The sequence below is a fragment of the Thermobia domestica genome, chromosome 5 (assembly GCF_964235325.1).
Source record: "Thermobia domestica chromosome 5, izTheDome1.hap1.1, whole genome shotgun sequence".
Lineage (NCBI taxonomy): Eukaryota > Metazoa > Arthropoda > Insecta > Zygentoma > Lepismatidae > Thermobia > Thermobia domestica.
Window position 1 is genome coordinate 294,287,277 of NC_137458.1, and position 15,766 is coordinate 294,303,042.

General features: G+C 34.4%; 1 protein-coding gene across 1 annotated transcript in view; it reads left to right on the forward strand.

The window, feature by feature from the left end:
* LOC145686709 (uncharacterized) overlaps positions 1-15,766 on the forward strand; it is a 102,599-nt gene that overhangs the window by 79,071 nt on the left and 7,762 nt on the right. The window contains exons 12-14 of the mRNA XM_081760285.1: positions 4,385-4,608; positions 9,657-9,827; positions 12,925-13,119. Of these exons, the coding sequence (XP_081616411.1) occupies positions 4,385-4,608; positions 9,657-9,827; positions 12,925-13,119 (590 nt within the window). The remainder of the gene's footprint in view (positions 1-4,384; positions 4,609-9,656; positions 9,828-12,924; positions 13,120-15,766) is intronic.

Here is a 15,766-nt window from a genome sequence, read left to right on the forward strand (position 1 = left end):
CGTCAAAATTCACCACCAAAAATGTCTATGGTCAGCTTTAAACGCTATCAAATCGCAAGCAAAGCACGCTTCCATTGCATGCATGAAAATTAGGCCCAATTCGCACCTAAATTCGCTGTTGAGAATGTTACTAAATTTTATGGTTTGGAAAAGAAAAGGTCACGAAAAAGTCACGAAATTTCATTTTGGAATTTTAGTAGACACCCTGTAGTAATATATGAAATAACCTGTCGTATGCTGGTTGAAAGCTGAAGAAATAATCTTTCGAATGATATACATATATACTATAAAAATAGCATGTCAAGAGTTAACAAAAAATTGGTTACTTACCAATAAATCCTCCCGTGGGGAAAATAAACACTCTCCACACGTTTCGATACACCAAGTTAGTTTCGTCTTCAGTAGTAAGGTAACAAGGATGAAAACAGATGAGGAAACAAGGTGTAGAAAATGGAATAAATACCACTAAATGAATAAATATAACTTAAAGGATGCTAAAATACCACAAGCAGAGCACAATGCGAAAGAATGAGCTAAGTTGAAGGAAGGATCCAAAATATACATCAAGGGTAGGTAACTAGATTCTATCAATGTTGCCAAAATCCAGATTTAAAGCTAGTTTTATATTTAGGAATACAGAATGATTCTTTAGTCTCCTGTATTTCTTTGTTTTTGATGAACTCATCACAGTAACCTGCTGTATATTGTATGTTGCATGCATTCTTCTTGTAACTTTTTTTGATTGTATGATGAATGATTTTTGATTCACTTAAAACAATACACATATTGTTTATGTAGATTAAAGAAGGAATAATAATTTTTGAGTACAAGGTGAGTGCTTGTTATTTAATTATAAATTTGCGTCCTGTAGCGTTCATTACCAATAATTTTACGTAATTTAAATTCCTTGGTATGATGTCACTCTTTTCCGTCCAAATATAATTTGTGTCGGGAGAAATTCCTAAACCTTCAGATGCATTATGCCAGTGTTTCTCTGTGACTTTGTAGCTATTAACACTTCAGTGTTCGAAAATGATTCTTACAGCTAGGTACAGCAGTAGACTAGTGTGCTCATAGTACTGCTTGAATTCAAATAGGACAGTAAAATATTATGCTTATTTTTTAGGAATTACTTTTTCAATATTTTAACTGGTTCGACAGACTTGTTCACGAAGTAAGGATAATATTTAAAGGTTGTGGAGGAATCCAGTAAGATGTGAAAATTTTTAGTTAGTATTACTCAGAAGTCATGAGAGTTGTAATGAGCGTTATGTTAAGATGCCTTCTTATAAAAGAGTACTCAGATATTCTGTATTGTCAATCTTGTCAATATTTTTATTGAATAATGTGAAAGATTGGTTTGTTTGTTTGTTTTCTTGTTGAAGTTTAGCGTCCCATTTCAGCACTGAAGCTAAACTTCAATAGTTTAAGATTAGTGGATAAATAGTTTAAGGTGGAATCCGAACCATCACAATATGTTTAATGTTCTCCCACTGTAAATTGAACCCGGCACCAACTGCAACAAAGGCGCGCGTGGTTCCCACTACACCAATAGATAGAGTAATACTATTATGGATAACCTTGTTTTAGATTTATTATTGACAACGCTGAATTTATAATGATTATGTAAAGGAATCTCAAAGACAGCTTTTATCAGGTCTCTTAATAGTAGTCAACTGACAATTTCCCCACCTTCACAACCTCATCCTTACTTTGCAAATAAATGTGTTCAATATAGTTAAAATGTTGAGGAAATAATTTCTTCAAATAGAAGATTTAGATTAATTTTGCATCAGTTGTGCGTTTAATGAAGACATTCTTAAAATAGTATACTCTCTATTGGAGAATAAGCCAGTAGATCCTTGGATAGACAAATCGTTTAGAAAAACGTTGAGTTTCATATCTGAAAGTCTGTTACGTCTTCAGTTAGATACAGTGCTTTCTACTGTCACGTATTATACAAAATGTATGCACATTACCGCACCAACTAAAAATATCCTCGTGAAATACTACCACTCGCTCTCGACGTTTTGGCAATCATTGCCAACTGTTAACAGCTCTTATGTCCAGACTTCAAGTTCTCCAAACTGCTGAATATGTAATTTATAGCAGCTGGTATATTCCAATGATCACCGGATTGACAATAACAATAATCTAGCCAACTGACTCGCTCAGTGCTTGGATGTTAGTATTGATCTTTCACCCAGTCATCTCATCTTGTTTAGCCTAAGATAGCCTAAGGTACTAGGATCATGTGAGCCACTCGCGTGAGCGTCAGCTGATAGCTTTACATTGTCTTAAATGTACGCCTTCACACATACACTTCGGTGCAAGTGAGCCGCGGCTCTAAAGTGCTATGAAGATCACCCCGCCAGTAGCTGGCTCGAGCAGGCTGCTGGGAAAAAAAAAGTATAATAATACGCAGTCTTATGAGAGCCCTTCACACGTGAGCATAACTCAGTTGGAATGGAGAAAAGTATACTTATATTTGGTGTTGGAAATTTTCTCATTTTGGTGTTACTCTGATAAAATGCACACTTTATACTATTATACAATTTATCAAACGAAGATATAGAAATTCCAAAGTAACTGAAAATTTTCTTTCATCTTCTCTCAGTTTAGGAAACAGACTGTAAAATGAATATTCTTAAACTCTTGATCTATTTATAGGATGAATCTACATTGTTCTATATTTTCTTCTTCTTCTTCTTCTTTTTTTTTTTTCTTTCTTGCAATTTATCGCCAAGATTAAAGTTGCAGCTTATTCTGGCTCTAGCAAGTCTGCTATTTTGGTATCACGATCTTTTGAGCGGCTCAATGCCTTCACACTACAGGTTCACATAAGTAGCTTACAAGATCCTAGTGTGAAGGCAGCCTAAAGGTACATAATATATAAAATAAATTTTAAAATAACCAGATTAGTGATTACGAGTCCTAGTTCTTCCTCAACCATAGTTGTTTGTTGGTTTGATTTGATATTCAGTTTATTGTTCCTTTCAGCAGCCAGGCTATATGAGACGTGAACCTACAGCTTAACGTGGGATCCGTACCACATGAACTCCCACCGGAGATCGAACCTGGGTCTCCCATGCCAAAGATGTGTGTGCTAACCTCTTATCCACGAGGAACCTCTGTTGTTTGTGTATTGTTCGTATTTCGTCATCATAATTGATTTCTCATCGTCTCAGTGCGTTGACGTACATTTTCAATAATAATAATATTAATAACATACTTTTAGCACGGGACGCCAGGGTTCCATTACCGGTGGGAGCTCATGTGTTTCGGATCCCACGTTAAGCTGTAGGCCCACTTGACATACATCCTTGCTGCTGAAAAGGACGCTAAACTTAAGTCTAATTTTCAATAAAAATGTTATGAAATACGATTGAAAGAATAATTTAGCTAAATCCTAATAGTAAACGGCAAATGTCTGTCTGTCGTCACGCTAATTTCTACTAATAAACATAATAAACAGTCACACTAATAGATGTCGTTACCTGCGACGATCCTAAGAGATGTGCTGCGTGTTATCATTTGTTTATTCAATGATTTATATGAATAATTTGTTGTGTATAACAAAGTCATTGAATAATCGAGTCTGGAATTTGGGTAAGTTGATGAGCAAATTCAAAAGAATAAATGCGTTAAATGTAAACAATAAGAGCTTTCAATTAGGCACGTTTTTAACCTAAAGTGTACATCGGCCCGAAATCTCGTAGGGCAAATAATAATAATAATAATAATAATAATAATATCATCATCATCATCATCATTATTATTATTATCATTATTATTATTATTATTATCATCATCATCATCATCATCATCATCATCATCATCATCATCATCATCATCATCATCATCATCATCATCATCATCATCATCATCATCATCATCATCATCATCATCATCATCATCATCATCATCATCATCATCATCATCATCATCATCATCATCATCATCATCATCATCATCATCATCATCATCATCATCATCATCATCATCATCATCATCATCATCATCATCATCATCATCATCATCATCATCATCATCATCATCATCATCATCATCATCATCATCATCATCATCATCATCATCATCATCATCATCATCATCATCATCATCATCATCATCATCATCATCATCATCATCATCATCATCATCATCATCATCATCATCATCATCATCATCATCATCATCATCATCATTATTATTATTATTATTATTATTATTATTATTATTATTATTATTATTATTATTATTATTATTATTTATTAGGGTGTGAAGTTTGTCCTCAACTTGCTTCAAAGTATAACTTTGTAGTGATTTGTTTTCCCATTTTGTTTTGTTAAATGCTTCTTTTTTTCTTTTAAATATATTACAGACGAATTCGTGCACCATTTCGTGTTTGTTGTTACATATAAGGAACAAGTTATAGCAACGCAAACAATGTGTACGGCGTACAAAATTCACCAAGGGATGGTCACGTTTCCCGGCCAGATACAGTTAAAGGATCTGAGTAGTGACTTCAAGATTAAGCTCGATGTTTATAGTTTTCAGACAAGGAAAACTGGGCATACATTTGATTCGAAATCTACTCTTAAAAAGGTAAACATTTTTATTTTATTTTTATGTCAGAATTTCGTGTGGACTTTTATATACTCTCTTTTCTAAATAATATTTAATAAACAAAATAATCACGTGAGATATTGGTTCTTACCACTAAACAAAACTTCTTTGCAGGTTAGCCTCTATTGCCAAGTTCTGGTTTTTAATTTATCTATGTTTATGGTTCTTTGATTAATAATTCGTTGCATTGAAAGTAGATTTCCCTAAATGCTGCTCAGTCTAGCGTTGGAACTACAGGATGAGGCAAAAGTCCAGCACCATCTTTTTATTTTTGAAACGGCTTGAGAAAAGATGAAACTTTGGAAGTGGGTGATTGGGATGGGGGCGCACTATTTGGTACCATTTGTTTTTTTATATTCATTACTGATTAAAGTTACGTGAAAAATAACTTCAGATTCTTATTTCTGGTAAAATTCTAGCGTAAAAACATGTGTCGCATGCCCCCTTCTTATTTGAAATATTGAACCTGAACTCAAAATGCCGGATTTCAAGATGGCCGCCATGATACCAAATGACACCATCTGGTGCGCCCCTTCCCCAATTACCCACATCCAAAGTTTTGCCATCTTTTCTCAAGTCATTTCAAAAATAAAAGGATGGTGCTGGACTTCTGCCTCACCCTGTACGTATAATATAAATAAAAATAAAATCTGGCAATGCAAACACCTTTATTACTAATCTGTGTTAAAGTTTCGGTTATAGATCATTGCTTTTATCAGAGACATTAAAGTAATATTAAGGAATACAGAAGAAGTAAAGATAGCGATAAATCAAGGAGGAATAAAGAAGGGGGTAAAAACTTTGATGTTTAGTCTACGTAGATGTTAGAGCGATGTTCCCAAGCATAAAAAGATGCATTTTGAAGGTAGTGGAAGAGGAAATGAAGGATGAAAACAAGAAAGTGGAAGAAAGAAAAATGATGAAAGCCTAAAATAAGATAATGTGGCAGTGATGTAATGCCGAAACTGACACAGGTTAGTAATAATAAATGTTTATTTTGTTCAGATTTTATTTTTGTTTTAGATTTCCTTACTAACTGGCATATAAATACCTCCAAATTGTCGTGTTACTTCATGTTCTTATAGGCGTGCGTATAACGTGACAGCAGTGGGAATCGTGTTCTTTAGTTCGTAGACGAGAGGTACAAAAAGTAGAGTTGAGTTTAGTGTAGTTGTAACACTCCAGCTCATGCAGTAGCATTAGCTGGGCATTACTCGCCTCATGCGCGCACGTTCTGTGATACGAAAGGTTTGCATTTTGTTTAATTTTCACTTACTCTAGTTTTGTTAATTTTATGGAATTTGCTTCGTTTAGTTTGTTTTCAACTGCATTTTATTAGCAAGGTAGAATCATAGTTATTACACAATGGGCAGAAAGGTCTCATAAATTTAGCAACATACCGATACAGAAGAAGGAATTTTGCGTTAAAGAGCTCTCTCTCTTTCTCTCTCTCTCTCTCTCTCTCTCTCTATATATATATATATATATATAACTAACAAAAAGTAAGTGATTCTGAAAGTTACATCTTACTGTTTTATAGCGAATAATGTGTTAACTTACATAAATTGAAGGAATTTCATGGAAGATGAAAACAATGATAATTTCTATAATATTGAATTGAGGCTTGTCGTATACAACGAAAAAGCAGCTTAATCTGCTTTCATGCCCGAAAGGGGTTATATCTTTCTCGTAACACAATAGTCAAACAAACAATACCACCGATACTCTCAGTTATCTTAATTAAAGTAAAAATTCTAGTCGTGTAAAACAGTATGGTTTTGAGTATCTATTTACGATCGCATTCAATATGAAGGTAGCATATAAGTCATAATCCGTCTGTTATCGAACTCAAAACATCTGTATGTTCAGCGCGTTAAGTTTTTAACTGGTATAACGTTATATAATATGAATTTCATACTTGCCTAATCAACGTAAGCTAGTAAACATAATTAGGCGTTATATTATCAGTTTCTGGGGAAGAGATTAAGCACATTCTTAACACACATTTATATCTTACTCTTCTTGATGAATGTGCTTCACAATGAACAGTTAGACATAAGTGTATATAGAAGAGTTATTCAAGGTGTTTTGAACTAAATGTAATAGTAAATAATTGAATAAAGCAATCGAATGCTGAGGAATAATAAATAATAAATGAATAAATATACATAGCACGCGATATTAAATTGTCAGAGCATTGCAGTAGTATATTCGTCGGTAAGGTATGTGAGGTTCAATATCTATGTTTAGTAATGAGATCTACTCTGTTATTGTTATAATTTCGCTGGTGAATACTCACTTCTGGTTGAATGGTGAATGAATGGAATCTTCAACATCTTTGACTGCTGATCAAAGACTGACAAAATGAATTATGTGTATGTATCTAAATGTTACCGTATTGCGATGAACTGTAACTTCTATTTTAGGTTTCTCTTCCAGGCTAGAAAACTGATTTGAAAATGTTCATTCCAATTTTCTGGTATAATGTATGCATGTACTGTCTGTGCAAAATACGCTTTTTTTTTTTTCCTGAATTGTTATAACATTTTTTTTTTTTTTTTTTTTTTACAGCAGAATTAATTTACTGTAATCTATGTAATCGAATGTTAAGCATAGCATAACTCCATGGTAAAAGCTCTCCCAAGGTGTCTATTGGTCACTAAAGTCACGAAAGTCATGAAAAAGTCACGAAATCAGAAAACAGTCATGAAAGTCAAGGAAAGTCACGAAATTTAGCTTTAGGGTCACGATTTTTTTTATCTGTACGAATATAAATACAGACTGGAAAATTTTAATGTATAAAACGTCAAAATTCACCGCCAGAAGTGTCTATGGTCGGCTTTAGACGCTACCAAATTGCAAGCAAATCACGCTTCTATCGCATGCATGAAAACTCGGCCTAATTCGCATAAAAATTCGCTCTTGAGATTGTCCTACAGCTGGCATCATTAAGCAGTGGCGATGCAAATCGCATCGCATCGCCGAAACCACCTACGCATCTAACCAGTTTTTTCAATTGTGGGAAGATATCAACCTTTTATCAGTCCAAGGAGCAGCCTTTGAAAGTAGAGATATGACAAAGATAAGTGCTGAAGAATATAGTTACTGTTATTAGTTTTTGAGTGTTATGAAATTTTATGGTTTGATGAAGAAAAGGTCACGAAATTTCATTTTGGAATTTTAGTAGACACCCCGTCGATTTTGCTGCACATTTCGTTGGGGGTCGACATGTCCTGTACTAATACACGTGTTAGGAAACTGAAATGTAATTTTCCAGTCATTTGGATCGGATGGCGGCGCACAAACTTAAACCTATAATATTTTGCTGTGCGGGAGCTGGCCTCGCACGCGACAAACACGCGACGGAAAATACATTGCTATTTCTGAATACGTATGAATTTTGCAAGCCAAGCCACGTTGCATAGTTTTTGAAACAAAAACGTATTTACGTTGAGTGGATAAAGTTTAAAATTATCGAGGGGCTACGGTGGCTCAGGGTAGAGCGTTCACCTATGGTGCATAGGGTCCTTGGTTCGATTTCAGCACGCGCCAAGTGAGCTTTGCGGTGGACAAATACCGTGCGCCTGAGTTTTCTCGGGGTTCTCCCACTTTCTTCGTTCCACCATTTCTTTCATTTCTCATTTTCACCGTCTCTTTTAGCCTAGCCGGTATAACCATGGGACGTAAAAATTAAAGATTTCATTTCATTTTAAAATTACCGAGGAAGAATATGTAAGAGTTGTTCAATTGAAATATAGATTGGTATCTAGAAACTTAAACTGTATGGTTTGGACAACGTACACTATATCATGACTGATGAAATTTCGAGAAAATCGACAGGAGTCAATTCATATGATTAAAAAAAAAATTTTTTTTGGTTACGTGGATTTTTTTTATACATACATTGTGTATATTATCACGTGCATTGGCAGCATAAAACTCTTTCTTAAAAAAAAAATTAATTTCAGCCCATTTGTGAATTGCAGATATCTTTGTTGAGCAGCGCGTGCTAATTAGTAACTTCACAGACTTATATGCCTTAGAACTGGATTATTCAAAAATATTACAACGAACACTATTTTTCTCGACACTTTTTCTTTAATTTTATCTGTATGTCTTAGCGTGAAAAGCCTTAATCAAACCCTAATAGGTGAAAATTACTTGTTAAGTTTAGTGTCGAAAGTGAAAAACTCTACTTTTTAAAGCTGAAGTTTATAATGAAATTTTATTATTATTATTATTATTATTATTATTATTATTATTATTATTATTATTATTATTATTATTATTATTATTAATAATAATAATAATAATAATAAGATTATATGATTTTAAAAAAATGAAATTTGTAATATTTTCGAAGTTACTTTGCATGAGAGAAGCTAAACTTTGCACGAAGCAACTATAGGAAGGGGGATACCTACTCATGTATTGGCTAACATCACCGGATGAACAGTGTTACCAACTCAATATGAAGTTATGTTTTTTTGAAATGGATTGACCTAAATTTGATTTCAATATTCGAACTTGTAGTACATCTACTAGTTACAATAGAATAATAAGATCGAAGATAGAATATATTCCTCGGACGCTGAATCTATGTCGAGAAACCATTACTTGCTATCACATACTGTCTTTATTCTTTGACGATAATTGGCCTTCCTACAACGGATGCTCACTAAAAGTGTTCTCTTCTCTTCTACTTGTTTTAAAACATCTTCGTTTGCTAGTTTCTCTATCCGTTTTGTCTTCTCCATCTTCCTCCAACAGCACATTTTGTAACTCTCTTAATATTTCTTTTCTAACTTCGCAATGTCCAAGTCTCCGAACTTGTGTTATACCTTCAGAACCTGTGCTGTATATATATGAATTGAATAACAACATATATATATAATGTGTGTGTGTAAAATAATAATAATAATAATAATAAAATACAATAAAAATTATATCTGTTGTTATTTGTCTATGCCTGACAGTAACACACACACTACTTGAAATAATATGTGTTCGTTTTTGTTCTATTACAGGATTCAAGTAAACGCCACTTGACTCCAATGAGATACCTGAAACAAGATTTCGGAACACCGATTGAGAGTCCTGCTGGTCCGTCAGTTGTCCGTACACCAAGTTTTAAAGTCAGTGGTTCTGTGGTTTTGACCTTGTCACAACTCCAGGCCAAACAATGGACATTGGATAAAGTAAGTGAGCCTCGAGTACAAACACAGTATTTTATTGCATAGCAATATGATCTCTGATTTGAAATAGGTCCGTAATTCAAAATATATATATTGCGTTTTTAAAAAATCAATTTGTATTAAGGATTTGGGAATGTTTTGTATTTTTAATTACTTTCCTTTTCCATTCAATGATTTATATTTGCGTCTTTTGTCAGTAGTGAGACTAAATGCAACCAAACCAACCACCGGAAATCGAAACAGGCCTTTCAGTTAGTGTGGAAAAATAAAGGAAAATGCATTGATAAACTAGCAAGAAATCAAACTTCGGTTTTCCTCTTATTAGGCGGAAGTGTGAAATTCTATTCCCACCAGTGTAGCTTTCTTCCTTCTCTGTGTGATTTCCAATATTGGTTGTTGGAATTTAGCGTCCTGTTCAACACCCAAGTCTATGTGAGACGTGAACTTACAGCTTAACTTAGAATCCGAACCACACGAGCTCTTACCAGGAACCGAATCGGAGTCTCCCACGTCGAAGGCCCGTACCTTAACCGTATAGTCATGAGGAACTTCATTTTGTTCCACATAACATTAACGAGACAATTTTAAACATTTTTAGTGTCCGTAATTTAATGTGATACACAGCAAAAAATACGGTGTTGGAACAAGTTCCTGAGGACCACTTGCCTGTACTATTTTATTATACTTTGGATCGTCTGTGATTGCGTCCTTTATTGCACGACAGGCTTCCATGCGACGATCCCTTTGCTCTTTGGTGAAAAGTCTGGACACAAACTTAACAGCCACTCGTCACATTCCCAAATCGTCGTGCAAAACGCTTAATGGAGCTCCAAAATAACCTGATAAGTCTTTGAGTTTGTCGATCTTTCCTGATGAGATCACAGAGTTTGATGTTGTCGTCCTCGGTTCGCACACTTGAAGAACGACCGGAACGGGACTGATCTTCGATGATCATTTCCCTCCTTTCAAATCGGGCAAACCATTCGTACACTTGCGTTTTACTGAGGACATGCTCTGTGTAAGCTGTTTGCATCATCACAACAGTTTCTGCTGCGTTCTTGCCGGGTAAAAAACAAAGCTTCACAGCCACACATTGTTCCTGAGAATCTGCCATTTCTTCGTGTCACGAGTGCACTACATACATACACACACACACACACACAGAGAGAGAGAGAGAGAACTGCCAGAGAAACTACAATCGTCGTTGTCGGTTGACGCTACTTTGCATACTGATTCCGGAGAAATTCTTCCACAGCGCCCTAACGGCACAATCTCGTACTACAAGTATACGATGCGCAGGAATACGATTCTGGTTATTTTTGAGTCCCCCTTCGTATCTAATTACTGACGGTGAGAATTTGTATTAATTTTTATTTTTTGCTGTGAGCAAAGCTTTACGCGGTGTAACGTACTATATTTTATGTAATCCTTCGTGAAAATAGCTCTGTGAACGTATTATTTTTTTTTCTAACAGCATTTACATTAGTAGAAGAGCTACTATCTCTTATATTTATTTGTACTAGGTACGTATTCCACATAAGATGGTACCATAGATACTCATTCAAACAAGGGCGACCATCAGGGGGACAAGGTGGGGCGCTTGCCCCCTAGAGGAAATTGTACTTCAGAATATCGAAAATCCAATAGAATTTTTACATTAGTTACAGCAAAATTTGAAACTATTTTTGAAACGTCGCTTATACTTGCCCTCCCCTTCCTTCCTGGAAACCACATGGGCGCCCTTGCATGCACATGTCAAAAAATGCATGTTCACAATACTATTTTAATGAAGGATTACAAGAAATATAATACTCTATGCTTTTCTTAGTATAAATATCATATATACTGTGTAAAATGTTGCTTGTAGCAAAAAATAGTAACTAATACAAATTCTATCAGTTAATAGATATTTCTGATATAGGTACAAAAGTATTAAAAATAATACAATCAAGAGATATTCTCAGGGAATTGTTTTAATACCTTTTTACTGTGTAGCAAAGGAGACATACGAGTTATCAAGTTAGTAGGCGCTAATTGTTATTGTAATAGACTTGGAAATTGATATAATCACATACTGATCGTTTCCACAGTAATTACGGTTTTGTTTCCACCGGAACACATGTGGCGTTTAGTTAAACTCAGAAACCTGGTGTGTGACACATCACTACGTCAAATACTTTTCTTTTCTCATTGCTTAACAATAGTACGGTAATTTATTTTTTAAATTTTTATGGAATGAAGGAATTGTAAGGAATGAAGTGTTATCTGTTTGTGCGGTAAATGTTTCAAATTGTACACATACAAGTGAAAACTGCTCTGTAACTAAAATATTGGTGCACATAGACCACATAATATTCCAATGTAATTCGACAAAGAAATTCCAAAGTAGTTGAATAGGGTTATAATGGATATACCAAGGATAGGTCATTTTTCGATCAAAAACCTTCTTGCATTAGACATAAATTATTTCAATAAAAATTAATCTTGTTTCTGTACTGTAATAATTAGCGTTGTAAAATGTAAATTTTTGAAAAGATAAAATAAAATTAGGGTTTTTTTTACCGTAATTCTAGTAGTAAAAGTTTTTGTTATAAGGAAGTTGGATATTAATTTCCTTAATTAGGATGTATCTGGTAATTAACGCGATGAAGTCAGTACTGTTTCATGTTGAAATATGTTGATACTGTGTAGTGAGTTGTCTGAATATGATTTAGTGGCCGACATTGAAAGTCAGTTGTAAGGTTGGTATCGATAGCAATCCAGAATATGATCCTAAGTTGACGTAACAGATGATGATAATATCTTGATTGATTACTTACTTTAAGACTTGGCTTATATTTGATTCATTGCATGTTGTTATCCTGCTCTTGGTTTCTGTCCAAACATTTTGAAGTGTGATTAGCAAAAGTTGGTTGAAGACTGTGTATAGGTTAATACATGTTTAGAAACAAAATAGGTTATATATTAATTGTTTTTGTGTAATAATCGGATAACAGTTTTTTTAAATAATACTTTTAATAGTTGTACATTATTTTTCAATAGTTTTCTTCCTTTTTTTCTTCTCTGATTATCTAAACTTTCTTTTATTTGTTATTTGTAGGTGCAGTATTCTTCCCCTTTGCAAGGCTACTTATATATGAAACTGAAACCTCAAATAGATATTCACGTAGAAGAGAAAGGCTTCCTTACTATGTTTGAGGACGTTGGTGGTTTCGGTGCCTGGCAACGAAGATGGTTCGTTCTCTCTGGGCACAGGCTTTCCTTCTGGCGTTATCCAGACGAGGAAAAAATTAAGGTACAGTATGACCCCAATTATCCGAACTCCAATCATCTCGATCGACACCAAAAAAAAAAAAATAAAATAAAATGAAATAAAAAAATAAAAAAATAAATAAATAAATAAATAAATATGAAAACTGTATGTATACATTCGTGAAAATATTTATTTCGTAAAATTCATAAATTTTAGCATTGGTTCTAATATATTTAATCAGAATATATTAGAATCTAATATATATATATTGGAATTGTTTGTAGTAAAATTGATCTTATTTTCTACATACACTAGCAGCGTTCACCCCGCTTCGCTGCGGTCACCCCGGAACGCAATAAACTTTGTTACTTAGATAATTTTTACTTTTTCGCTTTCAAGTGATATGATAAAAACCATAGAAGATTGCACTAATGTTAACATTATATCGCCTGTCATTTATGTTAACCCGCCCCGCTTCGCTGCGGTCACCCCAACCCGCCCCGCTTCGCTGCGGTCATCCCGGAACGCAATAAACTTTGTTACTTAGATAATTTTTACTTTTTCGCTTTCAAGTGATTTATAGCGCCTGTCAGTTATGTTAACCCGCCGAGTCACAGGGTCATGCGGGTTGCATATAAATACGTTTATTTTTATACCTATGATGAACTAATAACAAAGGATTTGTACGTATGGACACCTGAATGGTCAATTATCTCAAGACACTGGTAATTGAAAATTAAAGTGATATGATAAAAACCATCTAGGGTCCACATCCTAACAACCCCCCAAAAATGAAAGAAATCGGTTCAGCCGTATTAGCGTGATGAGCGGACAAAGGATTTTTTTTACGTATGGACACCTGATTGGTCAATTATCTCAAGACACTGGTAATTGAAAATTAAAGTGATATGATAAAAACCATCTAGGGTCCAAATCCTAACAACCCCCCAAAAATGAAAGAAATCGGTTCAGCCGTATTAGCGTGATGAGCGGACAAAGGATTTTGTGCGTTCTCTTTTATATATATAGATTGGACATATCTTTTCACTAAACAAACTCGATTTGAGATATTTATTTATCTTACAAAATAACCTTTTTTTCTTTGATGATTTCTTCTATTATCCGAATTATCTTTAGGAACTCTTTAATGCGAATCATTGAAGTAGAATATTTTTCCTTGAATGTAACGTACAAAATTTCATAAATACTGCCAGAATAAGATTCATTTTGGACATGAAGTGCTAATGCGGGGTGAATTTGATTTAAACAGCATCGGAAGTGGCACTGTTCATCTCAGCGACCCCAAAAACTATGGATTCGACACTACAGTGCCCGAGAATTATCCTGGCAGTGACGTAGACTTCGCTCTTGCTCAAATGCCATCCCACTGGTTATAGCAGACGCTTCGTTCAATTCAACGTCCAATCCCAGGAAAGAGAAAATGCGCGAACACAAATACCAACTTAAAAGCATGCTCCGTTCTCTATAACAGGAAAGCGAAAGGAAATGAACCGAAATGGGAGATTCGTTTTTGATAAATATACTTGTCCTCTTTGTATAACGATAACTGGAGTTCGAGGAGACATAAATGCTACATTTTTTTTGCTTTTATATTTATATAACTTTCATGAAGAATATGGTTTATTTTATGTATGAATTTTATATTATAAGTATGTGGAAAATAATTTTAAATGATAGCCATTTATGTTTATTCTGTTCTAACAACAATCAGATTTCAACATGTTACAAACTTCCGTTCTATTGAAGATAGACACAAATATGCAGTGGACGAAATGGGAAAGGAAGTCCAAAGTTTATTTTAAAGAAACCCCCATGTCTTTACCTATCACGGCCCTTGAGTTAGAGGATGATATGTGAACTTGTTTTCTGGTCGCGGAAACAGCGTGGGGGTTAGTGAATGTAGCTTCGAAAAATATAACATTTACCAATAGGATATAAGAACAGCACTTCCAGGGAAAAGAAACAAATTAAAAAACAAAAGCGAAATGAAATGAACTGAAAAGCGCGTGTTTTCTTTCTGTAGGGCTGTACAGTCTGTGGTGACTGGTGAAAGTTGTCAATCCTTTGTTTTATTCTCGTTCTCGAAATTTTGTGTATAAGAATGGGTGATAGTACCTTAAAGAAAGGCAAGCCGTTGCATTGTGATGCAGGAGACATTGTTTTTAATGTTTACAACTTTTCTTGCAGCAAACAATAATAAATCTAACAGTGTTCATGAAACCTCCCGAGCAACATGTGTAAGTGGGAGATCCGTGTGGCGAATTGTGAAAGAGGAGGAGTAAAGTCTGGACAACCCGTTGCAACACCCTGTAAAGCAAGGCCAAATACACAGAAAAGACAAACAAATTTTGATTCTTTCGATGAAGTAGTAGTTCGTAGAACAATTCACAATCTCTATGCTGAAGGCATTGTCGCCACCTTAAATAAATTATTGTGCTAACTTAAAAGAAGCATTGACTTCAAAGGTTCTGAGTGAGCATTGTAACATATACTGCACAAGTTGGGATTTAGGTTTTTTAAAAAAAAAAAAAACTATTGGAAATAGAAAACTGCTTCTTGAAAGGAAATATATTGTCTTTTGACGACATAAATATAGGGTCTAATCTTATTTTTTCTTTTTTTGTCGTAACAATGCACATATATAGGCTATATATGCTAGTATTATTCA